General features: G+C 40.9%; 1 protein-coding gene across 1 annotated transcript in view; it reads right to left on the reverse strand.

The window, feature by feature from the left end:
* LOC116320337 (spectrin beta chain, non-erythrocytic 4) overlaps positions 1–27,054 on the reverse strand; it is an 88,975-nt gene that overhangs the window by 47,304 nt on the left and 14,617 nt on the right. The window contains exons 2-23 of the mRNA XM_039598268.1: positions 25,878–26,035; positions 25,233–25,384; positions 24,479–24,652; positions 18,587–18,678; positions 18,360–18,440; positions 18,007–18,122; positions 17,146–17,258; positions 16,681–16,868; positions 15,260–15,377; positions 15,005–15,163; positions 14,613–14,915; positions 14,235–14,385; positions 13,922–14,058; positions 13,443–13,592; positions 12,685–13,053; positions 12,348–12,562; positions 11,287–11,424; positions 7,801–8,041; positions 7,375–7,533; positions 6,341–6,471; positions 6,031–6,256; positions 1,040–1,242 (exon numbers count right to left, since the gene is read on the reverse strand). Of these exons, the coding sequence (XP_039454202.1) occupies positions 1,040–1,242; positions 6,031–6,256; positions 6,341–6,471; positions 7,375–7,533; positions 7,801–8,041; positions 11,287–11,424; positions 12,348–12,562; positions 12,685–13,053; positions 13,443–13,592; positions 13,922–14,058; positions 14,235–14,385; positions 14,613–14,915; positions 15,005–15,163; positions 15,260–15,377; positions 16,681–16,868; positions 17,146–17,258; positions 18,007–18,122; positions 18,360–18,440; positions 18,587–18,678; positions 24,479–24,652; positions 25,233–25,384; positions 25,878–26,022 (3,761 nt within the window). The 5' untranslated portion in view covers positions 26,023–26,035. The remainder of the gene's footprint in view (positions 1–1,039; positions 1,243–6,030; positions 6,257–6,340; positions 6,472–7,374; positions 7,534–7,800; positions 8,042–11,286; positions 11,425–12,347; positions 12,563–12,684; positions 13,054–13,442; positions 13,593–13,921; positions 14,059–14,234; positions 14,386–14,612; positions 14,916–15,004; positions 15,164–15,259; positions 15,378–16,680; positions 16,869–17,145; positions 17,259–18,006; positions 18,123–18,359; positions 18,441–18,586; positions 18,679–24,478; positions 24,653–25,232; positions 25,385–25,877; positions 26,036–27,054) is intronic.

Raw genomic sequence — 27,054 nt, forward strand, 5'->3', positions numbered from 1 at the left:
TATTACTGTTATATATACACTATGTAAATAAATAACCGGTATAGTTTAATACTCTAAAGCTACAGACAAAAATCCTCCAACTTTCATTAATTCTAAATGTGGTCATAGACAGTGTTAATTGCCAATGAGAGAATTTAAATGTTTTTATGCTTTTTTGATTGACATTAATCCTCATTAATGAAACTGAATCACTGATTCAGTTTCTGTTTCAGAGCTTCTAGTTACAAACTGTCATCAAAAATGTGCAGGAACAGTCCCATAAAAATCAGAACACCTTCCTGATTTCAGTTTGGCTCTTCTCTTGCTCACGATCATTGTCCTGTACCTTTCTGTACTATTTTTCAACCTGGCTGCTATTTTTAGGTCACTTCCTAGAAGTCCTGCACCAAACTCGTGTCATGCTTCAGGTGAGGAGCGATATCAGGATTGTGCTCATATTCTTTTCACATTAATGAGATGTTGCAACCAGAATTTGTTCCCCTGGGTCAGACTGACCTTGCACAGTTCCGCTGAGCGTGTCAAAACGAGCGCGTCATCATGTGCTTGCACACCATGCACAAAAGGTTTTCTCAAGGTCAGTAGTCTAAGCAGTGATTTCCAGATCTCCTTCTCCACGGCTGCCTCCTCCAGCTTTTTTGGAGGGATACTGAGGCGTTCCAATGCCACTGGGGTCTGCGCCAGGGCCTCCTACAAGCTGGACATGCCCTTCGATGTGGAGAGGCACCAGCTACCTCTAAGGCTCATCTCCACTGCTTGTATCCATCAACTCTTTCAGTCTCTACCTATAACTCATGGCCATAGATGATGGTAGAAATGTAGACTGACCAGTAAATCAGCAGCTTCCTACCAGCTGCATCACACTGAATGAGTTGAAGGTTTTTGCTCAATGGGAAATTTGGTCAAATTTAAATCAGATCAGGGCTTTGATTTTTTTAAATAGACACCTTTATGTAATGTTTTAAATCACACTTCATACTTCAGGCTATTAGCACTTACATTTCTTTTCTCTATATTGTTTTGCATGTACAGCACGTGGTACCTGTTGGCAAGGGTGTCGATGCGCTCCTTAATGCGTTCAGAGTAGATGTTGTTCTGGCTGATCAGACTTTCTCCTGCCTCGATCACAGCTTTGATCCTGTGCAGGTTCAGCTCCATGGTGGTGGTGAAGTCCTTGTGTTTCTTTATAGCCGCTTCCACTGTTTCCACTGTGGTGGGCAGCTCCACGTGAGCCAGCGCAGACTCCTGGAAGATAAAGACAGGAGAAGTCACATGATTTCTTTTTTTTCTGGCCCAAGTGAAATAGAAGAATAAATCTGATTGATACGAGTTAATATTGTTATTTTCAAATACTGATGGATGGATTGTTGTTATTTGAATATTCAAGTGTACATCCTTTTAGATAGTCAGCTGATCATACAATATCGATGTTTGTCAGAAGGCTATTTTTAAGGATATCTGCGTTAGTGGTATGGTAACATATATATATGACCAATCACAGCTCTGATTGGTCAACTGATTTTATAAAGGAAGATAAAACTAAGACTTCATCTCTTTGTAGAATTATGAAGCAATTAACACAAAAATAGGCTGAGAGCAACACAGAAGTTGGGGTGTGTGCAAAAGGAAACACGCAGTAGTTCAGCGTTTAAAGTGCCATATGAATGTGTGTCTGCACTGAAAAAAAGAACATGTTGGATTTACTTAATTCATTAGTAGACAGTGGTTACACACAGATGTTTTGCTTTGGCTGCAACACAAACAACTGAGTTAAATCAACACAAGTTAGTCATATTTAATAAACTCTGTGCATTTTGTGTTGATAAAACGTGATTGAAACATGTTTAGATGAAGTAAGTTGAGCTTTTGGAATATTTTAATCCTTCACAATTTTCTCACTTTATTCCAACACTATTCAATAACTTGAATAGTGTTGAAATAATTACTCGGTCACTTAAATACTACACGTTATCTTCATATTACATAATGTTCAACAAAGTCTAGATTGGTTAACATAAAATTTTAATAGATTTACAGCAACTTCCACTTCATCCATCCTATTACCTTTATCAAGGTTGGGCAGGCCTATTGTAGATGTGATAGGGTGAGAGGTGGAGTACACCCTGGACAGGTCACAAGTCTATCATAGGGCTAACACATAGACCAGATAGTACCCACTGCAAACTAGCCAGACTGTTGATTATAAACCCAGGACCTTCAATCTAGAGGCAACAAAAGTAGGAAAGCTATGATTACAAGGCTTGATGCAGAATTTTCCTTATGTTTTTAGCATACACGTGGTGTGTGTTGTCTGCCTTTTATCCAGTGATTTTCCTGTGGTTTGAAATCTCCTGTGATCTTGTGGATTTCAGAGTCCAGGCAACTAACCACTCTTGCTAGATTGTATCATGTGATCTCAACAAGAACACATCAAGTTGTTGAATTTCATACCGATCTACAGATCTATTTAATTATTTAATTACGTTCACCATAGAAACAGGAAATTATTTTGTTCAAATTACAAGTTAGACTTTTGTAAATGTAACAACCGCCCAATTTCCTTTTTTGGGGGTGTGGACAACATGACTATAATAATAACGTGTAACCTATTTGAACCCAGGTAGCAAAGGCGTGAAGCAAAGATGGCGACTGTGTACATTAACAGGCCCTTCCGTCATTCAGACACAGGATAATCTGATGGGTTACAAATGGTATAAAATAAGAAGTTCATCTCTTTTCTCAAACATACTCTGCTCCACAACATGTTAGGTTTGCAGCATAAGACACCATTTCAATTTATCCTAGTAACAAGTGACCATCTTTTGTAACACAGAAAACACAGGGTCAACCTAGAAGTTACTTGGTTTACTTTGGTTTAGGGCTCATTAGTTTCACCTGTGTTTGTTTTCACCTGCATCTTCTTCTCATATGTATCTTTCTGTATACACTTATATATATCATCATGTCCCTGTTTTGTTTATTTGCATTGGCTAATAAAATCACATATTTTACTTCACCTTTCTCTGCCTCATGTTCTTTATTTAAATATTGTTTTTGTTTGTTTGTTTTCTGTTATTTGAACATCTTTAGGTTCTGGTATAATAGTCAGAAAATGAAACCTTTAAAATTGACTCTGCAGGAAAATGGGTTTGTTTCTTTGCCAAAGTCAAACAGAATAGAAGAAGAATAGGCTCATTCACTGATAATAAAATTCTTATTTTAATGACTTAACAAGCCCATATTTAAACTCTACAATTATAAATGAACATCCTCTGAAATGGGCTGTACCACAAGCAGGAAGGACTATTCCTAAAAGTCATTAGTTTGTTCTGTCAACAGTTTAAGAGCTTATTGAAACACAACAATTGCATTTCATCTGTGTCTACAGTAGTCTTCACATTCAGAGAAAATAAATCAAACTGAGGAATTAAACAGGGAGATGAAGACAGAGATCAATGGCCTGGAACATTTTTGATTCATATTGAAAAAGAAATGCTGCTCTCTCTAAATCAACCCCTCCAGGCTAATTAGAAGAGCTGGTCCCTGGTAAAGATCTGTTAGCAAACCGAAAGAGACGTCCCGGCCAACACACACACGGACGCACACACATACGCGAGCAGACGTACACACACGGTCAGTGTCAGTTTTGTCTGTGACATTTCAGATTGGAAAACTAAACCTTTCTACATGTAATACAGAGAAATGCTGACAGTTGGTCTTCATAGGAAAAACTTCACCCGTGGACTGACTGTTGGTCTTCATCAGTGTCATTTTGGTTCTGTTCTTCCTCCTGTTTAGTGTTATTCCGGAAAAACTTCTGTGTCTTTGTGTGTATGTGTTTCCTGTTTTATTGGAGCAGGTGAGGCTCTGAAAAAATATTTATAAAGCAATATGAGTGATGGTTGTGTTTAATCACAGCACTGATTAATACATTATAGTTTTCCCAGTTTAAAGTTCCTCGCCCCCTCCTTCCTGTTGTGTTGCCATTATTTGGCCATTTGACAATTTCTAAATCTTCTTTTCTCATCACTTTAGAAACACTGATCTGGGTGGGAGGTGGTCATATCTTCTGTTTGAAGAAGTGCAGTCAATTAGAATCAAGCTGGCTTAAAAGGAAAAAAAAAGAAGGAAGGTGGTCTTAAAGGGGGAGGAGCTTGTTTCACACAGAGGTTGAACTGAGGGGTTTCAACAAGGACAATAAACCATGCAAAGCTACTCGAGCAGAGTTCGAGTACAAAACTATGAAGCTGAAAATGAGTTGTCACTTTTATTTTGCTAATGCGCTGAAAAAAAAAAGATTGATTTTTGCAAACAAATGTGCACTTTCTATGTGAAGAAAATCTAGCAAAGTAGAACATGTATAATTTGCACAGTCCTATAATTACCACCGTAACATCAAATGGCAGTAACACAAAAACAGACATGAGCATCAGAACACTGCCAACATCTCTTCCTCCTACACTTCATCAAGAAGCTAGAAAATACATATAGAATTACTAGAAGCTGCTCGCTTCCTTAATAGCTGCTGCTCCAACACCCCATAACACAGACACACTGCAAGAAGACACCTGCTGACGCACACGTGCACACACACCCTCCCTCTCCTCTTTCTTCTGCTGGCCGAGCTTTAGGCCAACGCCCAGTCTAGCTGATGCTCTGCTGCAGTCACCAGGCATCATTAAATCTGTTTACAGGGACTTCAAGTTGTTTTGCTGATGCAATAAAAAGTATAATAATGGAGTTAATTCATTATCATTTAGGCTGACTTAAGGATGAAGTAGTAGTAGTAGTAGACTATTTTCTCATCAGATGCTGACCTCAGTTCCAAGTTTAGTGTGTATTAACATATGTCCATTTCAGCCAACTCTTTCTATTCCTGCTCCTTACTTTGGTTCACTGTTATAAACACAGAGTAAGTACAATTTATTTCTGCTGCTCAAAATAAGGATAAACAAATGACAGCATTAGCTGGGCTGCTTATTCTTTAACTTTACTGATTTTGTGTGCAGTGTAGAGCTCACTCTGGTCTTGTCACGGTCCGGGGTCGATGACACAGTGTTTTGAGTTTTGTACTTTTAGTTTTGATGTCATCATGGTTTATGACTGCTAGTGTTTTGGTTTCTGTTTTGTATTTCTGTCTCTCTAGTTCTTCTTTGTTCTGTGATTTTTAGTTTCTAGGTTTTGTTCCTGTGGCCCTCATGTTTAGTGCAGGTTTAGTTCTGTCTTCATATTTATTTTCTTGCGCCCCAGTCAGTCGTGTGTCACGTCGCAATTTGTTACTCCTGTCTCTGTGCTCCGTGTTCCCTCTATTCAGTGTCAAGTCCGTGCCTCTGTGCCTGTTGTGCGTTTCCTGTTTTCTTTTGATAGTCCCTGTCCTGTGTGCAGTGTGTCTGGTTTTGCTGTCCCTTGTCTTGTTAGCTCTGATTACTCCCAGCTCTGCTCTCCTTCTGTGTCTCTTTCCCTTGTTATCCCTCTGTGCATTTAAGCCCTGTGTTTTCCTTGCTCTTTGTTACATTGTGCTCTCACTGTGCTGTGGTTTTCCTCTGTGTTTATGATAATGTTCATGTTTGTGTTTCTAGTTTAGCTTTCTTGTATCTCATGTTAAAGTTTTTCTCCAGCAATAAAGCTGCTGCCTTTATCATTCAGTCTCAGAGTCCTGTGTTTGGGTCCTGCATTCTGCCTGCCACACAGCACACCATGACAGGTCTGCCACCTTCTGAAGAAAAGATATGATGTCAAGGAAAATAAAAGCACAGCGAATATGAGTCGCTCCCTCTGTAGCAGCAGTCTTGAATGGCTCACCTAAAAGATGCAGTGTAGAAGCAGTACCTGTGAATGGAACTTTTCTAAAGATGTTACTGGAGTGTAAAGAAACTTCATCAAGAACATCCGTCTACTGTACATAAGGTAGATGGTGGAGATTTACTATTACACAGGATGTCAGTGCCATAAATAAATCCCCAAATTTCAGGCTAATCCCACTAAAATTTCATTTTGCACCACTGACAGATGAAGTGACGCTGCCACACACACCTGGTTGTTGAGGAAGGATTCAGCCTGTTTGACGTCACGCAGGAATAAATGAAAAATGTGAGCTTGCACCAGAACTTCTCTCCTGCTTTCCCACATCTCCAGCAGCTTGTTCCAGCCGACATCGAGTTTCTGGAGCCACTGCTGCAGGGCGGCCTGTGGGAGAGGAGCCTCCTCGGACTCCAGGAGCTCGTTCATGGCTTGCAGGCGCTCGTAGTCCTCTTCGTACCTGCGTGAACAGAGAGCTGCCCAGTTAGTCTCTACACAGCCTGAAATAACATCACATAATATATTGTAGAAAACATTCACCTACCGTCCAATCTCTTCCTTGAGAGCAGCGTGCTCGTTGATGAGCTTCTCTGCCTCCTCCAGATTGTTGGGCAGCTGGTCTGAGGCAGCGGCGGTCTGCGTCTGGACCAACCAGGTGAGGAATGAGTCCAGGTCCTGACAAGACAGGGTAAGGAGCATGAATCACATTTCATTAATTATACATTAGTTCATACTGTGGAAGTTTGTGTAGACAGAAAAACTTTCTTTATGACCTCTACACGACATCAGCACACTGTATGTACTTTTTCACTCTTGTGGAATTAAGGACAGCGTGCTTTCAGATTTTGTTAATCCACTGCCATTAGGTAGCTGATACAAATTAATTATTTTTATAGCACGCCACTTTCTCAGTCTTCACAGTACCAGAAAACGAAGTCAGTCTTTCCTTAATAATGACAGGTTGGCTGATAATTTAGCTTGAGGCCCTATTTAACTTCTATTCTCTTTGAAACTTTTTAAGTCGGTTTCTTTATTGAGCCCTGCAACAACGCCCTCAGTTTTTATGTAGAAATTATTTATCTAAGAGTTTATAAACATGTTTGGGGTTTAATCGTTCATAAACATAATTTCAGATTTGATTAAAGAGTCAGCAACTGAAAGACAGGCGCTATCGAATTATATCGCTGTAGGATGTTGATAATGGAGGTGCCAGGAGTAAAAGGGAGGATTGGTGTGACAGAAGAGGATGCTAGAGATAGGATGAGATGGAGGCAGATCATTTGCTGTGACGAACCCTAAAGGGAACAGCTGAAAGAATAAGAAATATATATGTACATGAAGTCTTACCCCTGCCTTGGTCTTTGACCGTCTACCCTCCTGCTTGCTCCTTGCTACTGTTCGTGTTCCTTGGAATTGCTCCTGGTGTCTAGTTTCGTCCTTTAAGATTTCTTGTTTACATTTATAGCAACTTTGAATAAAGGTCAAGGTCATAGTGAGGAATAAACCTCACTTTTTGCTCTCTGGTAGATTTCAGCAGCAGGAGGTGTTCAGAGTTAAACATTTCTTCCTTATTTGTACCTGTATGAAGCTCTGCAGCCTGCTAGCCACCATCAGTGAGTCCTCACATCCCTGCAGGGTCCGTTTGAGCTCCTCCCACTCCACGCTGATGCCATCAAACTGCACAAGAACCTCCATGGCCCGAACCGGGTGAGCAGTGGCCAGATGCTCTGCCTCTTCCTGCATCACCAAAGAGAAACGCTATTATATGGTGCTTCTAGCCTACTGATACCTCAGAGTGCTTAAAATCATATATATACTTTTATACCTGTTGTTTGGTTTCTTAAACTCACTTAGCTCCAAAAAAAATTATAAAATTAAATCCCTGAAATACAAAAAAGTCATTTCTACTTGCCCATTTAGACTCTCCAGTTAAATGTAAAATATTATTTTTAGGGACAGATTTCAATTCTATGGCTGAGGTGTTTTTAAAAAAAAATGTCCTGCCTGTAAGTGCAGTAGTTTGGGCTCCAGAACAGACAGAGCTCCCTCCATAGTAGAGAGGCGTCTCTGCAGGGCGAGGACCCCTCCCAAATCACTGCCCACATACTGGGTGGCGTCAATGGCTTTTCTCTTGTCCTGGATCTGGGACTTGATCTCAGCACACTCCAGCAGGTAGTTCTGCAGACGTAACATCGAGTCCAGCTGATCTTTCTTCTGCTCGACCAGCTCCACGATGCTGTTCCACCTGGAGAGGTGAGACAGACAGCGCACAATAAGACTGCAAGTGCACTGCAAGAGAGACGAGTGTTGTTCTGTGGAGAAAAAAACATGTGTGATTCACGCCTTTTGTAAAAGATTTGTTTTTGTTGTGGATATTTACTAAGTGTGTAACAACTGTTAACAAATATCCAAATGACCACGGTTTGATAAGATGACATCTTTAAATCTGGATTACATTTTTACCTAATAAGTCAATATAATCCAAATAAGCAGCAGACATATCAACCACCAATAACATCGAGGTGAAGCGATTCAGATTCAGTCATCTTCGTGTTGATGATGTGACGCCGTTTTCTTTGTAACTCTATTTTTAAGATTTCCTTTGTGTTACTCCTGACTTTGAAAGAACTCATTGTTATTTTGACCTGATATGACCTGCTTTGATTCACGTGAGACACTTGTTTGTGCTCCACTCTGCTGCGGCTTCGGCTCAGCCTCACACATCGTCATCCAATATGTTCACCTGAATCTACTCCAGACCAGCGGATCTCAGTACACACCCATTCAGCCAAGATACGCGCACACACACACACACGCACAGACACATATAAACACAAACCTCAGAGCTGGAAAGCTGTTTAAAAATGATCAGTGATAATTTATAGAATTGTAGTTGTGTAATTATGTTGTCGTTATACTGTATTGAGGTAATGTCAGACATGCATCTTTTCTTGTGTATCTATATCTTCTCCTCTTTCTTTCAGCTGCTGCTTTTATTGTTCATCCCAGCAGGAAATCTCATGTCCTCCTTCACTGGACACTGACCTCAGAGCTGGAAAGCTGTTTTAAAAATGATCAGTGATAATTTATAGAATTAGAGTAGTTGTGTAATTATGTTGTCGTTATAATAAAGTGTTTGGGTAGATATATACCAAACTGTAGATATTACATCAGGAATCATTTTGAAAGACAGACAGTGTAAAACTGAGTGAGCTGTAATTGAATTTTCCCTCCTATTATTAGACCGATGTTCTTTGTGCCACTTAAGCTGGGTAGAGTTGCACTGTGTTTAATATCATCAAATTAAGTTAATATATTATGCATTTAGGCTTTTACTACTGGAACACAATTCTATTAACCAATACAAGAGAAGGCCGTGAATAAAGATGACTGCTTGTATGTTTGTTTTTGAATTTGGGACTCTTGGCCAGCCCCATCTTAAATGAGGAAGCCAACACAGATGGTCACCCTAAGACCGACTCTATACGTGCCAAGGTCACCGGACTCACGGCTGTCATGGACTCTGCTGCCAGACATAACTGGTCAATGAAGCTGGCTGAGACATTTAAGCAAAAAAACAAAAACGCAATCCTATCTCAGGATCTACGTGGACAGAGATAGGAGGAAGGATGGTTGCAAGTTGCTACGATGTAAGAGCTGCAAGCTCCTATTTCACATTTACATTTCACATAATTACGATGAGAAGGCAGGTTCAACTCCCAAAGACAGCAATTAAAAAGTTATTTCCAAACCCTACAACAATTCACTCTCTTGGTGTTTCTCTTCTCTTCCTGTGTGTCAGCTGACTTCCCTCCACCTTCCTCTCCACCCACCTACTACGCCCCTCCTCCTGCCTCTGGAGACAGACAGTCAGTAAAATCAATTCATTTTTCAACAGAGAGCAATCAGTTCGCAAGCTGCTCTCCACAAACATGTTTACGCTATTAAAGTTCATCTTCCGAAGTTTGAACCTTTACTAATAAATATTGTTTGTCACTAGGGATGGGTATCGTTTAGGTTTTATCCGATACCAAACCGGTACTTTTGAAACGGTGCCGGTGCTTAAACGGTGCTCGAACCGGTGCTCGAACCGGTGCTTAAAGAATGGAGAACACAAAATTGGTCCAAAAACCTCTCATGTTCAGCTGTTTTTTTTGTAAAAAGATAACAATGTTAGCCTTTTCTGCAGCTATAGGGCATATATGGTCTCACTCTTGGCTGGAAGCAGTGCTTAAACAATGGAAAAAACACAAACTTTGTCCAAAAACCTCTCATGTTTAACTGTTTTCCACTTTTTTCCACTTTCCGATAACAGGCACCACACCTGCAGTAGATGTGCTCGGTGTGAGGTCTCGCAGCAAGCTATCAAACACGGCGAATTTCTTGGCTTTAAAAAAAAACGCTATGCGTCGCCAGGTGTTTCATCAGATTTGAGGTGTTACCTCCTTTGACAGTATCACAGTATCAGCTTAAAGCACTTGTTGCAGGCTGCTGAGTTTGCATCTTTTGCTGTGAAGTACAGCCAGACTTTTGATCGCTTCGCCTTGGGCATTTTTAATCTGTAGCTCTGCTCTAAAAGAACGTACGTACCTGGCCCCGCCTACTATCCTTGGAAACGTAAAATGATTGGCTAGAATTGGCTCAGGAAAAAAAAAGCACCGAAATAAAGCACCGAAATGTGCGCTGCTTTTCGGTCTGGTTACTACCGTTTATGTCAGAACACCGGTACCCATCCCTATTTGTCACACATACTACAGTGCTTTACTTTGGCTGCATCATTAGCAATGACATTGGCAACTGAGGCGGATTTAAATATAATTTATAATAGCATCACAAAATTCTTCTACTTTGACTTTATTCCACTCAATCAGATTTTATCTTATTTTTAAACATTGCACTCTCAGTGCCTTAGCAATGAAATTATACACAGAGAAGTCACAGCACTCCAATCCAACCAATCAACAGCCGACACAGGAACTATATTAACTATATTACTAATATAAGGTTCATCTGTGAGTTGGTAGGCACACCTCTCTATCTGTTACCGTGGTAAATGATGCAGCTGAGTGTACTTTCTTTTTACTGGATCTATAATGTGAATTAGCATGGCATTTGTTCATTGCTCTGGTGTTATGAGCAGATATGGTGATGTGCTGGCACTCTGGATTAAGTTGTTAATGAAGCTGTGATGTGATACTGACCGTGCATTTTTAAATAGAACATTCCAGCACTTTGAACAAAGTACTTTCTAGAAGTACTTCTGTCAAAGCAGGTTATGTATGAAAAACTGCAAACAGGCCTTGACTCACATTAGCAGTATTAGCATGATGATCAGCAGTGGTTGTGTTCCCAGTTTAGGATTTGAGTATTCAGTTACTAACAGATGGATCTCGTCAGTATTACTCATGGTAGCTGTAGTAATGGTTATAGTACTGAAAACATAATTTGTAATAACTGTTATCACTTCAATTGTTGCTTTTGTTTCAGTACCTGGAGTTGAGGTGGTCCTGACAACCTCTGACCTCTGTAGAAGATGGATGACCTCCATCCAGGAGCTGCTGAACTATCTGGTTAACATCCAGGATCCTTCCCATCAGGCTGTTCATCTCCTGGTCCAGGCTCTCAAATCTGCAACATGAGGGTTGTAGTTTTGAACTGCAAAATTTGGATTCAGCCAATTCTTGGTAACAGTTTAGACAACAAGACAGACACTGACCACCGAGCTAAACTTTAGTAGTAGTGTCTGTGAAGGTTCTCAGTCATCCAGGTCATCGTAGTCAAAGGAGTTTGCGAAGAAAAGCGTCTGGACTTCTTTAAGTTGCTTGAAGACGTTTCACCTCTCATCCGAGAAGCTTCTTCAGTTCTAAGGTCAAATGGCCGAGAGTCCCAGATTTAAACCCAGTGGGAGTATCCCCCCAAAGAGGGACAAAGGACCCCCTGGTGATCCTCTAATCACATGAGCCAAGGTGTGAAAGCGGGTGTGGGACCTAATCAGCCAGGGTTTCGGGTGAGCTCATTGTGAAACCTGGCCCCACCTTGTCATGTGATTTCCTGAGGTCAGATGGCCCAGGATGTGAGTGGGCGTTAAGGCGTCTGGGGAGGGAACTCAAAACTGGATTATAAATGGCAGACAGTTGGTGTCGTAAACCACCGCCTCTGTTCAAAGATGGTCGCTCACAGTGGACATAGATGGCCTCTTTCACTCCTCTTTCAAACCATCTGTCCTCTCTGTCCAATATGTGAACATTGGCATCCTCGAAAGAGTGACCTTTATCCTTAAGATGCAGATGGACTGCTGAGTCTTGTCCTGTGGAGGTGGCTCTTCTATGTTGTGCCATGCGCTTGTGAAGTGGCTGTTTGGTCTCTCCAATGTAGAGGTCTTTGGGGGACTCTCAGCCATTTGACCTTAGAACTGAAGAAGCTTCTCGGATGAGAGGTGAAACGTCTTCAAGCAACTTAAAGAAGTCCAGACGCTTTTCTTCGCAAACTCCTTTGACTTTAGTAGTAGTAACTGCCTTTAGCCATTCTGTCCTCCTTCCCCTCCTCCTCACCTGTGTGCCACGACCTCCACATCCTCCAGTTTTTCTGGGATCTCCATCTTTTCCAGCCACTGCTCCTTCTCGTCAATCCACAGCTCGCAGGCGTTGACCTCGCTGAACATGCGGTACACAGCAAGGGCGTCATGAAGCCACTGCTGTCTGAGCACCGCGATTTCAGCCACCTCTGTGTACAGCTGCTCCACCTCTCCCATACGAACCTGCACCTCCTGCAAAGAGGAGGATGGACGAGGAGACAGGAAGAGATGGTCGAACAAAAAGTTTAATAAATAATAAAGACATAGGAAGTGAAACATCCTTTTTTTTGTTTGATTGCTGCGCCCATACCCACCTCCTGGTCACGGTACCGCAGGGGCAGCGCCACCATGTGTTTGCGCAGTGCCACTACAGGCAAACGATGTTTGTCAATGGCTTCACTGACCCCTCTGTGTTTCTTTAGCAGCGATTGAGTGGAGTACTCATCGTGTCCAAAGTCTTCACTGGACACCAGGCGGTAAGCGTCCTGCAGCCAGGCCACGACGTCGTCCGTTTCGGTGGAGAACTGGAAAAAGTTGAGCGCCTCCTGCAGGTGGCTGAGATGCTGCGCAGCCTGGTCCTCCAGCCTCTTCCACTCGCCTTTAACCTCCATGATGCGCTCCTGGATCCCCGCTGTGCCAAAGCTCTTCTCACTCAGAATCTGCTTCCCACGCTTCATGGTGTTCTGGATAAGAAGGAAAAACAAATAAACCCTAAAGACCTGGAGACCCTAGGTCTAACATATTCATATTGTTTTCTTTCTTGTTTTCATTAAAAAAGCCATCGGGTGCTTCAAAGTAAAGTTAACAAAACAAGGAGAACATGAAATCAATATCAACCACTAACATATAAAAGCAACAAAAACCCTTTTACTGTGGACCAGCAGATATATCCTCAAAACGTGAACTTCAAATGATCTGTTAGGGGAAGTTGGATGTTTTTTTTTTTAGATAAACAAAAAGAAATGTATAAATGTAAATGCATAAATTTACTGAAGTATGTGAAGTTTTGAAAAAAAAAAAAAAAAACTCTTACAGCAGTACGTTTACCAGGTGCAGAATTGAAAACACGCACCTGCAGCAGTGAGCGGTGAGCCAGCAGTTCCCCAGCCAGAGTCTTGTGCTGTTGCAGTAACCTCAGCACACTGCTCAGGTCCTTCCCGTAGCCCTGAGCTCCCAGGATGGAGCTTTTCTCTCTGATCCAGGCCTCCGACTCTTCCAGCTCCTAATAGGACAAAAAACTAGTTTTAAAAGACAAGTTTTAAACCAGGACAATATTTCTAATGGAAAACTGAACAGGTTTAATGATTGGGTGGTGCGATTGGTGGTGCCTGGCCTGAATCCAGGGTGAGGTCTTTCTGTGTGGAGTTTGCATACTGTCCCCATGTCTGTGTGGGGGCTCCTGGTTCCTCCCATTGACATGCATGGGGCATAAAAAATGATCAAAGCTTTCTGAAGCATCCAAGCTCCTCAGAAACTGGCTCCTAGTTTTCCAGGAATAATCCCGGCAAGTTAATCACGCCATTTTCCCCTCAACCTGCTGACCCATCTCACCTGAAAGAAGGCCCACAGTTTCCTTGACTCCTCGAGCTCAGCACGTCTTTTAGTTGCCAGGTGTTTCAGCTCCTCCAGACAGGAAGAGACATGGTTGACACGGTTACAGATCACCTGTGGGTCACATGGTTGGTAACCTGTAAAAACGAGACACAGCATTAAATTTATTAGAACCGTGAGCCAGACACAGGATCTCAACCTACTCACACCAAGCCTTAAATATCAATTTTCCGATCAATGCTAAAGACAAATAAAATAAAACACTTTAATTACTACACACGTGTGTACACAATGTGTGTGTATATGTGTGTACCCTCTATTGTGGTGAACTTGAGTGCAGCAGTGTTGAGCGTCTCGACTCTCTCAGCCTGCACAGTAATATCGGCTTCCTGCAGGCCGTGCTTCTGCAGCAGGTCGTCCACCTCCAGTAGATGTTTCCCAAAGTCCCTCGAGAGCAGCTGGACCTGAAAGGAATGAAACAACGGGAGGGAAGAAAGGCGAGAGAAATTAATGGAAGAAGAAATTATGAAACCAGGGGTTTCAATAATAAATATTGATATCTGTGTTTATTACACACATGAAAAAACTGAAGTGTATGTAGGACTCTAGTTACAGAGTTTCTTTTGACCCCAGTAATCGTATTTTAGGTGTAGTGTCCTTTTCTTTTTACATCTCTCACGCTCTCTAGTACCTGCATGTCCTCCATCCAGTCGATCATGTACACCATGTCCTGGAAGGTCTTCTGCAAGGCCAGATTCTTCTCCAGCCGGGTCCTTCTCCCTGCCACCAGCTCCTTCAGCAGACTCCACTGGCCCAGGATATTCTCTTTACGTGCCAGGATACGCCGGATATCGTAGTATCCTTCCACCTCCATCTCTGCAGCGAGTTCCACAACCACGCCAATTCTTTCCTCGTATGAGGCTATGTCCGCCTCGATGGCTTCGTGCTTCTTCATCGCTGCCTCGACTGCTGGTAGGTCATAGCCAAAATTGTCCTGAAGTCAAAGGGGAAAACAAAGAAAGTCGTCATCTTAGATTTAATGAAACAAGTAGCAGCAATACACTCAGACATTTGTCCCCCTACCTGCGACACGAGTCTCTGATTCTCATTGAGCCAGGCCTGCCTCATGGTGGTTTTGTGGTCAAAGCGCTGAGCCAACAGCTCAAGCTTCTCCTGACGAATCAGCTCCTTCCGTAAAGCTACACCCCTCTCGTGCTCTGCCTTCTCCAATCTCTCCCAGGCCTAGATGATAAATGACAATAAACCGATTAATAGTGTTGGAGAAACGATTAAATGTTGTATATAAAATATAAACAACGCAGCTTGTGGGTGTATGACCTTGTTAATGTCTGAGATGAGCTTCCCATCATTAGGCACATAGGGTTTCTGGTTATTGGCTCTGAGTTTGCTTTGGATGGTGAAGAGAAGAACCTCGAGATTACCCTTCTCCTGAAACCTGGATGAGAAGCAGGAAGCTTTAGTTGGTGGGTCAGTGTCACAGTATCACAGTCATCTCAGCAAAAAATCACTCAAACAGCACGAAAGCTTGTTGACAGACGTGTTTCTGTCTGCTGTCCAGGGTTGTGCTCATTAATTACTCACAGAGAGTCTACATTTAGTCTGAGAATCGTCTTCTATTAAAATATCCACTAATATGTATGCACATCTGCTTTCGTGCCAGTTTCACAAGTCAACAGCTGGCTGTGAGCTGCTTAACTCACCCAGAGCCTAACAAGGCCTATTGTATCATAGCAAGAGTGTGTGTGTGTGTGTGTGTGTGTGTGTGTGTGTGTGTATCTGCTCTGTGGGTATCACTGCTGCTGACAGTACACTCTGAGGTGTCATGAGTCTAGTAGTCTGTGCTTTTTCAGTGTAAAAAAAACAAACATTCAAAATGTCTAATTTTACAGTTAAGGAAGTGAGTAAAATCATCCTGGGAGCAAAAAAGGAGCCAACAAATTCATACGTTGTTTAGGAAAACTACACTTTAGTAGGAGTTGCATAAAATTACACTACTTCATCTAAAATACACACACAACTCTCATAACTAATATAAAGTATAAACTGTCTCCAGCTACTTTTTCACATAATTCTGGATTCAGACGCTTACAGTCCATCAGGGGAGTAATGTTTCCGACTGACACAGCTACACACATACAGCAATCTTATTTTTCTCTAATAGGGTGAAACATAAAACGTATATGGTATAAGCACAACAGTATATTTTTCACAAGACTGGCATAAATTAAATGCATTAATTACATTAATAAATAATAAATTACTTTGTAAAGCAGAGATAAGCAACTAATTCTGACACTTGAGAAGCTGTAGATGAACTGTTTTGAATCACAGCTGGTCAGAACAGCACACCAGGTTACTGGTAGCAGTCACAAACAGTAGCTTATTTTACTATATGTGATGTGGTGAATGATCAGAGTATAACATATTTACATAATTAGTTGGTGTTGTTCCTCCAGCTGCTTCTTTTTAGTACCAATTTGTTTTCCAGCTTTTAGTTGGCCCCAAGGTTTTGTTGCTGTCATCAAATTCTTAAAATTATACCGCCTCTTAGTTTAAAGATTTTTTATGTTTTCTATGGCCGATTATTTAAAAAAAAGTAGGGCTTTGAGACATTTGCACATTAAATCAAAAGTTTTACACAGCGTCACAACTTTTTTGGGATTGGGTTTGTACATGTGGTGTAAAAAAAAAAGTCAAAATATGTTAATCTGGTATTTTTAAAGAATCACCAAACTTACTTGATGGGCTTCTCTATAGTGCAGTAGGTGGTGAAGGCCTGCAGCTGCTGCTGAACTCCGGTCAGCGAGTTGGCAAACTTCTGGTTGCTGATGACCGCGATCGTCTTCTCTATCCACTCGAGGAGATCAGATGCCAGAGCGTCATAGCGGTTAACAATCTTCTCTGCCTCGATGCAGTTGTCTAGCACCTGGTTCAGAGAGAAGAAGAAAGTTGCGAGGAGATTCTGAGAGCAAGATTGAGGTATGAGGCTAACAAAAAAAAGGCAGGAATAACCAAGAAACCCTTTAAGAATCATAATATTTAAATTCCTCTAAGATCTGCTAGTAAAGTGATATTACAGTGATATTATTTGCTTCAGACTGCCTGCCCTTCAGGTTTTAAAGCAAGAGTAGCTCATTCATCTCCTCTCTGATGCTGTCGGTATGCAGGTTTTGTAGGCATATTTAGGAGAGCGTGTGCGTTACCTTGCCAACGCGCTTCCCCTCCACAATAAGAGCCTTCATCTTAGAGAAGTAGTGGTAGTAGGAAACCACGTATGTAATGATGGACTTTTCATCTGGGTTCTCGGTGTTCACATCTGCACAGGAGGGAGGTGATAGAAATGGAAAGATAGAAGAGTTAGCATCACCTTTAAGACCGGCACTTCTTCCTCTTAATATACAAGGATCTGATTGTTTCTGGTATAAATCAGCACCATGGTCACTCGTCCATAAAATTTGAGAGTCTGAGTAAGTCTGAGTAGTGGCTCAAGTCTTATTAATACATCAGATCTGTGCATGTCTCTCCTGCATTTTTCCGAGTTCACTGTCAGACGTGACTGTTTTGGAGAAACTAAAACAATGTGTGGGAAAAAACTTGCTTTCAGCTGCCGTCTCATTACCTCACCCTTCCACACAACTCACAGAAGAAAAAAAACAGAAAGCTACATACGTTTAAAAAACTTTTTAACTGCACACTGGACAAAGTCTGAGCACATTTTCAGCACACACACATTTTAGAAGCGTTAAACATTTTAAACAGTCCTTACATAGCCATTATCCTTGTCTTTTTAATCCATCATAAAAAGATTAAAATGGAATGAGTATATGCATCTGCCTTTCTGGTAAAAATCTAATGTTAGTTCTAGTTTTGTGTACTGTTGCATGCTTCATGTTTAAAAACCAGTTATAATGTTTGAATGAAGCTGTGAGAACCTTTGAAGTGTGAGTTAATCTCACGTCTCCCATTTCTGTAAAAAAGAAGAACGTTGTCTATCTTACTGAGTGCAGCAGGTTTTGCACTGTTTTGGATGTTGCAGCATGGAGTGTGGTTTGCATGACTCTCACCCTCAGGGTCCAGGAGTTTCGTGAGGCCCAGGTGCTGCTCAGCGATGTTAAAGGCTTGCTGCAGGTTGTGGGTTGCATTGGATCGTGTCAGCTTGTGGAACTCTATTAGATCAGGTCTGGAGGGCACAACATGAAAAAACAGAAATTTGTGTATGGCTGCGATTTTAAAATTTCATGTCAGTCACACCTGCTGCACATCTTCTCCATGTTTGTCTAAATACACGTGTGTGTGAGTATTTTTGTTGGTAATGTGTTTACATCTAAAAAAAAAAAAAAAAGGAGTACAAACACATACTAACAGTGAAAACATGGTGAACCTTTAGCTGGTTCTATGCTGTGTAGGTGTGTCCTACCTGTGTCTGTGTATTAGGGCGTTAAATGCAAGGCCATCCCTCCAGCAGGTGGTGAAGTTCTGGATGTTGACCTCAGGGTACCTGTGACATGGAGAAATGCTTTCTAATCTTATAGAGCTCCAACTTACTCTCACTAGATTCTGACGAAATATACAGTATAACACCTAAATGATCATGAAATTTGCGGTTTGAGCTTCTAATTTCTGTGTTTTTATTTCACTGCTCACCCTGCAGTCTTCATCTGGCACCAAAGCAGCAGCGCATCCTTGGCAGAGCGGGTTTCTCTGTTGTCCTCTGTCTCTATTTTGATCACCTGAATCTGAATAAGAAGAAGGTGAACCAAGAGTTCAGTGTTTTCTGTCTGTCACTGAGACTCATATAAACACGCTGCTGCTTATAGGTTCACCTTAAAGACTCCACGTCCTTAATTTTCTCTCATATGTGCACAGTTGTAATGGTGCATTCTCATATTAAACATGGCCAAAGTTTTCCTATGATCCCTATGATGTAAACGCTCAGGTCTCTGACAAATGCAGTAATCAGGATATCAGAAGCAGAAAAAAGCAGGTTCAAAGTGATGACGGCCCTAAAGGAGAAGAGCTACAACAGTTTGCTTCACACAGATCTGACAGACTGCACCAAGGCCCAGTACAAGAATCATGCAAAGCTACTCTAGCAAAGGCTCACTGCACATTTGTTGCTGAGTTCTGGAGCAGTTCAGTGGGTTGAGCAAGAAATCTATATGCCAAAATACCACTGCAGGGGCCCAGGTTCAACTCTGCTCCAGCCCCTCTGCACTCTCTTCCTGTCATAGCAAAAAAGTGCTTCAAACAAATCAGTGCCAGAATTTAGCAAAATGGATCCACTTTAATAAAAGTAAATCAAGCTGTAAACAATCAAAAATGCTTTTGATTTGAAAGTGCACTATATCGACTGGCCACCAGTTAACCTGATTACAAACTCAATGAACGGATAGTACAATACATTTTGCACATATGTGTATTGCAATTGTAAAGAATGAAAAGGTTAATAAAGGAGTGAAATCTGCCTTATGTTAGAGTTGGTTAGCTTACTTCTTATCGACCTGCAGCTGTACCTCTGATATTTTATATTAACTTTATGGACACAACTAAACAGTGAATAAATAAAATGTTCAAGATGTCAAGTGACAAAGCATGTTTGCAAGAAAAGAAATGGAGCAAAGATCTGAGCCCCGACTTTATTCCCGAATCCTGAAAAAGAAACAGCAAAGCAAGAAAAACGACAAGCAAAGGAACAAAGAGAAATATGACATGAGGCGAGGATTTGGGTGTTAAAAACACACGGCTCTGTGTGCCTCCTGAGGACAACACGCTGGCCGTTACAACGCCTGATGATAGGAGACAGTGACAGCCATTCAACCAATCACATCACAGTGACATGATTCAAGGTAATTGGGGACATGGCACCCTGGAATCAGCTGCTACCCAAGTCGTTAGCCACAACACTGTGCGCACGCACGCACACACACACACACACACACACACACACACACACACACACACACACACACACACACACACACACACACACACACACACACACACACACACACACACACACACACAACCTTTTTAGTGATGTTGTGATGTAAACTGTGTCCCAACAGTCTGCTTTCTTCTCAAGAAAACACTTTCACATTTCATGCTAAAGAGAATATGATTTATAAATTCACATTGAATGTATAAAACGTTAGAGCCTGACATTAAATATGTGTCAGATATCATCAGTCAATACCTGAATCTGCATATATGGCTTTTATATGACAATAAGTTATCATATAAAGGTAAAAGATGGTCAATAAGTCTTGGTTCAGTTACACTGGCAGTGTGCAAGCTAAGCAGAAAAGCACTGCACACAGTACGATGACACTCAGCCAACCATATACAGCAACATAACTATAGAGGAAGCAAATAATAAGAGTCTGTTATTATTTGCGTATGGCTCTGTAAATACGGTAGCTTTACCTCTTCCTTCGCCTGTCAATCCTCTCCCTTCTTTACTGCTTTTCCCTCCCTCTCTCTTTCTGCCTGTGTACAGTTACTGCAGTGGTCTGGCTCTACCTGCTGACTGGGCAAAGCAAACTCTCACTTTCACTGCTGGGGAAGAGGCGGCGATGAGGGCAGAAAAAGTGCAAGAGGAAACGATAACTCAAAGCTACCGTGACAACAGAAACCTCAGCTAACCCTGGGCAGTTCTCAGGCCTGCTGATGTCACTCTTAGCACCTAAATGTTTGATTAAATCACCTTACTGATGGTCTAAAAGGGCCTCTGGATTTGAAATCCAAAAACAATTTTGCAACTGCAAAATTTATTCCCTATTTATTTATTTCCACATCACAGATTCCTCGTTTCATTCCTACCTCATTTTCCCAGTTAAGTTCACCTGAATATAAGTTTAAAGTTTAATAAAGGTTTAAAAAGTACCTTAATCCTTGTCTTTTTAATATGAAAATAAAAGATTAACTTTAGCTTGTATTCCTTTTTTTGTCCAAGTTTAAGACTCCATGTGTGTCTGTTTTTTCTTATCTTAAAGACACTTGAGTTTGGAAAAGCAAACCTTAAAGGTTCACGGCTATATTTATTTCCTGCATCTTATTTTGAGGCCACTGATGACGGTTTCCTTTCCTGTCCCTTAAAAATGTACCAGTTAACAAGGACACGATAAAATCAGCTTTCTTGGCTTTAAGATAAAAATGAAAATTGAGAAGAGACAGTCAGAAAAGGAACTTAAAATGTGGGTGAACTCTGAGAGAAGTGTCCTTGTTTAAACGCGACTAAAAGAAGAGCAATTTCAGAGACAAATACCGCTTGACACTGGTTTACTTATTACTTCATCAGTACTGTCAAACTGTTTAATAAATTCATTCATTTTTCATTTTTGCTTCCTGTGAACGTTAAACTTTATTGCTGTGGCTCATCTGAGTTCAAGTTTTTGTCTTTGCTTTGCATTTTTTTCCCCCATTGACCTGAAGCAGCTTTTTGTCTGGTTGTCCTACAACTTAAACATGAAGAAGAAGTGTGATAAACTTTACATTTTCTTGCAATAACTTTTCTGATTTTATTATTCTAACTGTGACCATAACCATCTGTGAGGTCATCAACCTCTGAACTTTGATTTCTTCCAAAACGAGACAGTAAAAAATGTCATGAAACAGTGTGCGATGCTCTTGAGAGCTTTTACTTTGAAAAGACTACAGAAGAATTCAACATAGCCTCTGACTGGATTGTTTTAGTGAGTTAGGTTGACACATAACTTGTGAGGAAGTGAATCGTAGAGTCAAAGCCACTGAGAAAATAACTGTTTCTCTCCTAACATTTTAATTTCAAGTAACATAACAGTTCAATTATTTGCTTGTTATTTTATTTCATTGTTTTATCCATACAGCACTCATCTCCCATATATCTGTATGCACAGCTGCTCCTGCAAAATGAGGAAGATGTACAAAATAAAGTCCTTTAAAGTCTTTACAAGTTATGATTGTGGCTGTATCAAAACTCTTGGACCTAGTCTCTTCAGAGGTGTAGCCTTTTCTTCTGATTATTGGAGCACAGGTGCTACACCTCAAATATGAAACATGAAGAAATATTTCTAAACCCTGATTTTAATGTGTGTTAATTATTGAGTTAAGGCAACAACCAGCGCTTATTTACTGGAACATCTTTGCTCATCGCTTCCCATCAGCCAGCTATTCTTTCCCTATATGAGTACTTGCCTCATAATTAGACACAAGCACACACACACACACACACACACACACACACACACACACACACACACACACACACACACACACACACGCACCACTCTCCTTTCTCAGCACATGCAAAATTGAAGAGGCCATCGACTGGCGGCTCTTGGGAGCAGGAGGACGGGACAACAGCCGAGCTCACGGCTAATGGTGGGAAATCTAGCAGACAGCTAACACTATAGTAGCCTAAACTGTACAGCTTCAGCTGGTCAGGTATATTCAGAAAGCACAAACAAATACATCAGGAGTAAGGAGTAAGTCACTGAATAAATTAGCTAAAAAATATGAGCTAAACTTTTGTAAAAAATACTTTTTTCTGTGATTTAGCGTATGCAACGTTCACTTGACCTTTCCAACAATTGTAGCTCACCTTGTTGTGTCTGTGGTCTTCACAGCATGGCCCTTACACATGCAAAATTAAACAGGACAAGGTAATGAAGCTAGCCAACATAGAATGGCACCAGACACGTAAGAGTCCTGCATGTCCACATGCTACAAGGCGATTTCTGTTTTTTTTCTCCTTTTGTATCATTATTGTGATGGTTGAATTCACATAGAAGCTAAAAAACAAAAAATGCTCTTACAGCAATATGCCTTTAATTCTCAACATCAAACTTTCATTGTTATATGTTATGTTGTAAAATAAACTTAAACTGCTAAACTGCATTAAAGACAGCTTTTATTTAGTTTTTCTTCCTTTTTTTTTAAACAAACTTTTAATCACCTTATACAACTATATCTGGCTAATGGCATAATTTTCATTTCACATAGACTGATCTAATAAACAGCCTGATTTGATGGTTAAATTAACATTTTTGCCAAGAAGCACTCAGAGAGCACAAACCTCTGCACTGTTTTTACTTTTAAAGGAACATTATTATATTTCATATATATTCATTTTGTCTTCTTTGTTCTGTTTAAACATACAAACAAGAGGTTTGCAGTGCAGTAAAATCATTATGCAGTAGTAGGTATTGGATAATTGGCATGGATTTGTGAAATACAACATAAATAACTTGAGCTGATTGCAAAAATTATACTACAGTATATTTCTAAATAACTAAGTTGCTCGTTCTCCTTCTCATGACAATGCTTTTTTAAAGACATAATGCATTTTGGGGTCAATTTGAACATACAAGTTCCATTTGTTGCCATTACAACAAAAGGTACTAGAATTTTAACCATTTTTAAAGATGAAGGGATTTTATGAACATGTGGACATGTTGAGAGTACACACCACACTTATTAGAAACATAGTTTCGAAGTTATGAGGCTTTTTCGTCAATTTCCAGCCAATAAATCATTAAGTTGACCTTGAAGACCTTGTTGGATGTTAGGCATATGAATTAATGGATTGCTAACATGATCCCCTGCCTCTACACCCCTACAAAATTTTATCAGAATTCTTTCAAAAGGTCATGTCAGTGTTTACAGATAGGATAACATGCATGTACGCAAACGCTACCAAAAACACAACCATCAGGCGGTAATAATCAGCGTACAACAACACACTTATTGATTTCTGTATCTGCAGATTTCTGTATCAGTGAGCTGTCTTGCACACAGTGAACGTTGATCCTCTCTGTCTCATGAGCTCGGCCTGCAGAGGGTTGCACACGCTGCAAGATAATTCTATTAGCAGTGCTGGCAAATGTGCTTTGTGGTGGGTAGCCAGGTCTAGCATGACAATGCTCGGTCCCAGGAGAAAAGCTGATAGGCGACTGTGCACCGTGAATGTTACAGAGGCATCTGAATAATGTCATGTAAGCAGTGTGAGCCAATGCCACGCTGTAGCACTGAAGCAATATAAAGAGAAGCCGTAGATTTCTGCTGTACTTACAGGGAAGAAGGTGATCCTGTATCACTGCTGCTGAGGCCTGGAACCCTGTGTGAGAGTGTGTGCATGTGTGTGGTATGTACATGCCAGAGGGTGTGCGATGAGACAGATGAAAGCCGGCTCAGGTAAGGTAGATAAAACGGTGTGCCCGTGTGTCCTTGCTGAAGAGCAGACTGGAAGGCAACTGCTACCGGTCAGCCACTGAGTGACATTAAGGCTTCATCCACTAAACATGGCTGTCGCTGTCGCACACTGGTGACGCAGTGCATGTGACAGCCTTCCCCAAACCACCAAGAGATAAACGATGCACTGCTGATCACAGCAACTTTGCACAGCCAGTTTCCGCGAAACCAGCAGTCAAATATTACATCCGCAAAGAAACACTTCATATCCTGGAATAGAATAAAACCACCTTTTCTCTATACAGTGACAAAGTTGGCTCATCAGACGTCCATGAAATCTGTCATGATGAATCTGTGTTTTAAATTTACCTGAAAGCGAAGGATGATGGTCCAGATAAGGCCCAGGGTAAGGCGATGGTTTCCGTCCACAATGTCATGGGAACCGACGTTTTCCAGGTGAACCCTCTGCTCTTTAAGAAACTGCAGCGCTTTGTCGACGTTCTCCAGGCAGTGGATCCGCATTCGACCTCGTGTGGGCCTCGGCTGTGGCAGGAAAAAGAGTTTAATGAGTACTTGTAACAAGATAACTGTTATTATTGACATACTACACGCAGGGATATAGCAAACATTGTTAAAATAATAACAAAGAGAGTCAAAAGGCTGGATTTAACTTAAATTTTACTTTTAGAAATGACAGAAGTAAAAACCACTGGGGAGAATCTGGGGATATTTTTAGTATAGGGGCAAATTCTTTCTTACTACTGCCTCCCACTGTGAAATAAAGGTAAACTTAAGGAGACATGATATATCAGGCAAAGTGGTAACTGACAGGTAACAAACACAAAGACAAACAAAGACAGAACTGATTACATGCTCCTTCCTTTCAGGGGGAAAGTAACCAGAAAAGGGCTTCATGCAGAGCCAAAGACCCTGGACACATTTGATTTTTTTTTTAATGTTCTAATCTGTGAAGTTTACAGACCCCCTTCAAATTTCTTTATTCAATTTTTTAAAAGTCCGTCAATGAGGGCAGATATTCGGTCAAAATAAAATCAGTCAGGAAGAAACTGACAGAATGAACAAAAATGAAGGATTACAAAACTAAAACCGTGACGGTTCCTACCAGCAGCTCTCCACTGAGGACCTCCAGCAGTCTGGTGAGCATGTATCCATCCCTCAGGTCGTTGTAAAGGTCAGATATGCGACAGGACACCCTGGCTAGATGAGAGTTAACCCACTTTGTAAAAGTCTTCTTTTGCACTGCATCTCGTTCATCTGAGGGAAATTGGGAAATAAATTTTAAGTTAAAGGAACAGATACAATAATATCAACTTTATATATGTGAAACAGTTAGATGAGAATCACTTCAAATGGCCCTGAAAGACTCTTTAAAAAGCACGTGTGCCTCCTTTTGTTCCTTTCAGCTGCATGCACACTCATGCTTGCCCCTTGCCTGACAAAGTTGATCTAATCTTTATGAAATATTTTCTTCCAATACCTAAAATACAAGGTGCACATTATTCACTATTAAACAGTTAAAAAATGAAAACTCTAAAAATATAAAACACCTTGAGGCAACTGTTGTTGTGACTGGGTGCTATATAAATTACATTTAATTAAACTGCATTTGATTAATTGTTTAGAAATGCCCTGAAAGTAGGTATTATTCATTTTGTATATGAACACACAATACGGTCAAATGTCTGCAGTGTCTGTATTTGTGTAAATGTGAGTAAGCATGTGCACTGATCTGTGTGCGACCTCTGACCTGCCAGGGCCTTGATGCGGGAGCACTCGAACAGTTTGGAGCTGGTACACTCTGTCTCCCAGAAGCCAGAGCTGATTGGTCGGTTGTTGTTGTTAAGCTGGCGCTGGGCTTCCGCGTTGTCCAGGTCTGGAGAGGCATTAGCCATCGCGCCCGACGCCCTGCGAAAAATCAAATACTGTCAAAATATCTGATCAGCCTGTTTAAGAAATAAAGGATGTGATAAAGTCTTCCTGGTAACATATAAAAATTAAATTAAAAAATCATCTGTACAGTCATGCTTGATGAAATAGGTTTTGAATGAGCCAATATAAATATCATTGTGTTTGCTTTAATGAGCTACTCACATACACAAATACATATATATGTATGTGAGCACATTCACACATGCAGAGGAGAGAAAAAGAAGTGGCAAAGACAAGTGCCATTGCTCCATCCCCACAGGTGAAAAGCCTTTCGCACCTGATAATTAAACTCTCACTGACTTCACACGTCCTTATTAGATATCTCTTAACCCTTATTCAGCCACACAAGTTTAGCCACTGAAGCAAATTCAGACTGAAAATTCACGGTTTAATAAGGAGACGTCTGCAGAAATAAGGAGTCAATAGGTCCTTTCCTGTTCATGAATGATGCAGTACCTGTCCTTGGCATCAAAGCATTTTACAATAGCAAAGCTTAAAATAGACTTAAAATGACTTGGGCATCTCATCTCTTCAGCCCATCCCTTTGACAGCTGAAAGCAGGTACATAAAAATAGCTTCTAATCCTCTGCATGAAATCACACTGTGCCGGCTGAGAGTTAAGAAACAGAAACATTCAAAACAAACAACAATGAAAAACCTCCTGTTCAATTTTCTGATATTCATCAGCTTCAGCGGCATTCATTTGAAGAGCTCACAGAGATGTTTGATATCAGTTAGAGGCTTCAATTAAAATTAAAATGAAACCTTAACAGTGAGCACTGGATAATGTGGTGTAAATAGTGTGCTTCGAGCAATGCACTGTTCGATTCGTGGCACTCATGACAGAATTCAGAGCACACACATAAAAATCAGCAGACTGGGTGAAAACTTAAACGCCTCTCTGTTAGAACAGCTTGGCGCTCTGAAATAAAAAGCTGGGTTTTTCCAAATTAAGGCACCAAAAAACTGGTACCGTCTGTTTTAGTCTTCTTCAT

Source organism: Oreochromis aureus, linkage group 14 (assembly GCF_013358895.1).
Source record: "Oreochromis aureus strain Israel breed Guangdong linkage group 14, ZZ_aureus, whole genome shotgun sequence".
In the NCBI taxonomy this organism is placed as follows: domain Eukaryota; kingdom Metazoa; phylum Chordata; class Actinopteri; order Cichliformes; family Cichlidae; genus Oreochromis; species Oreochromis aureus.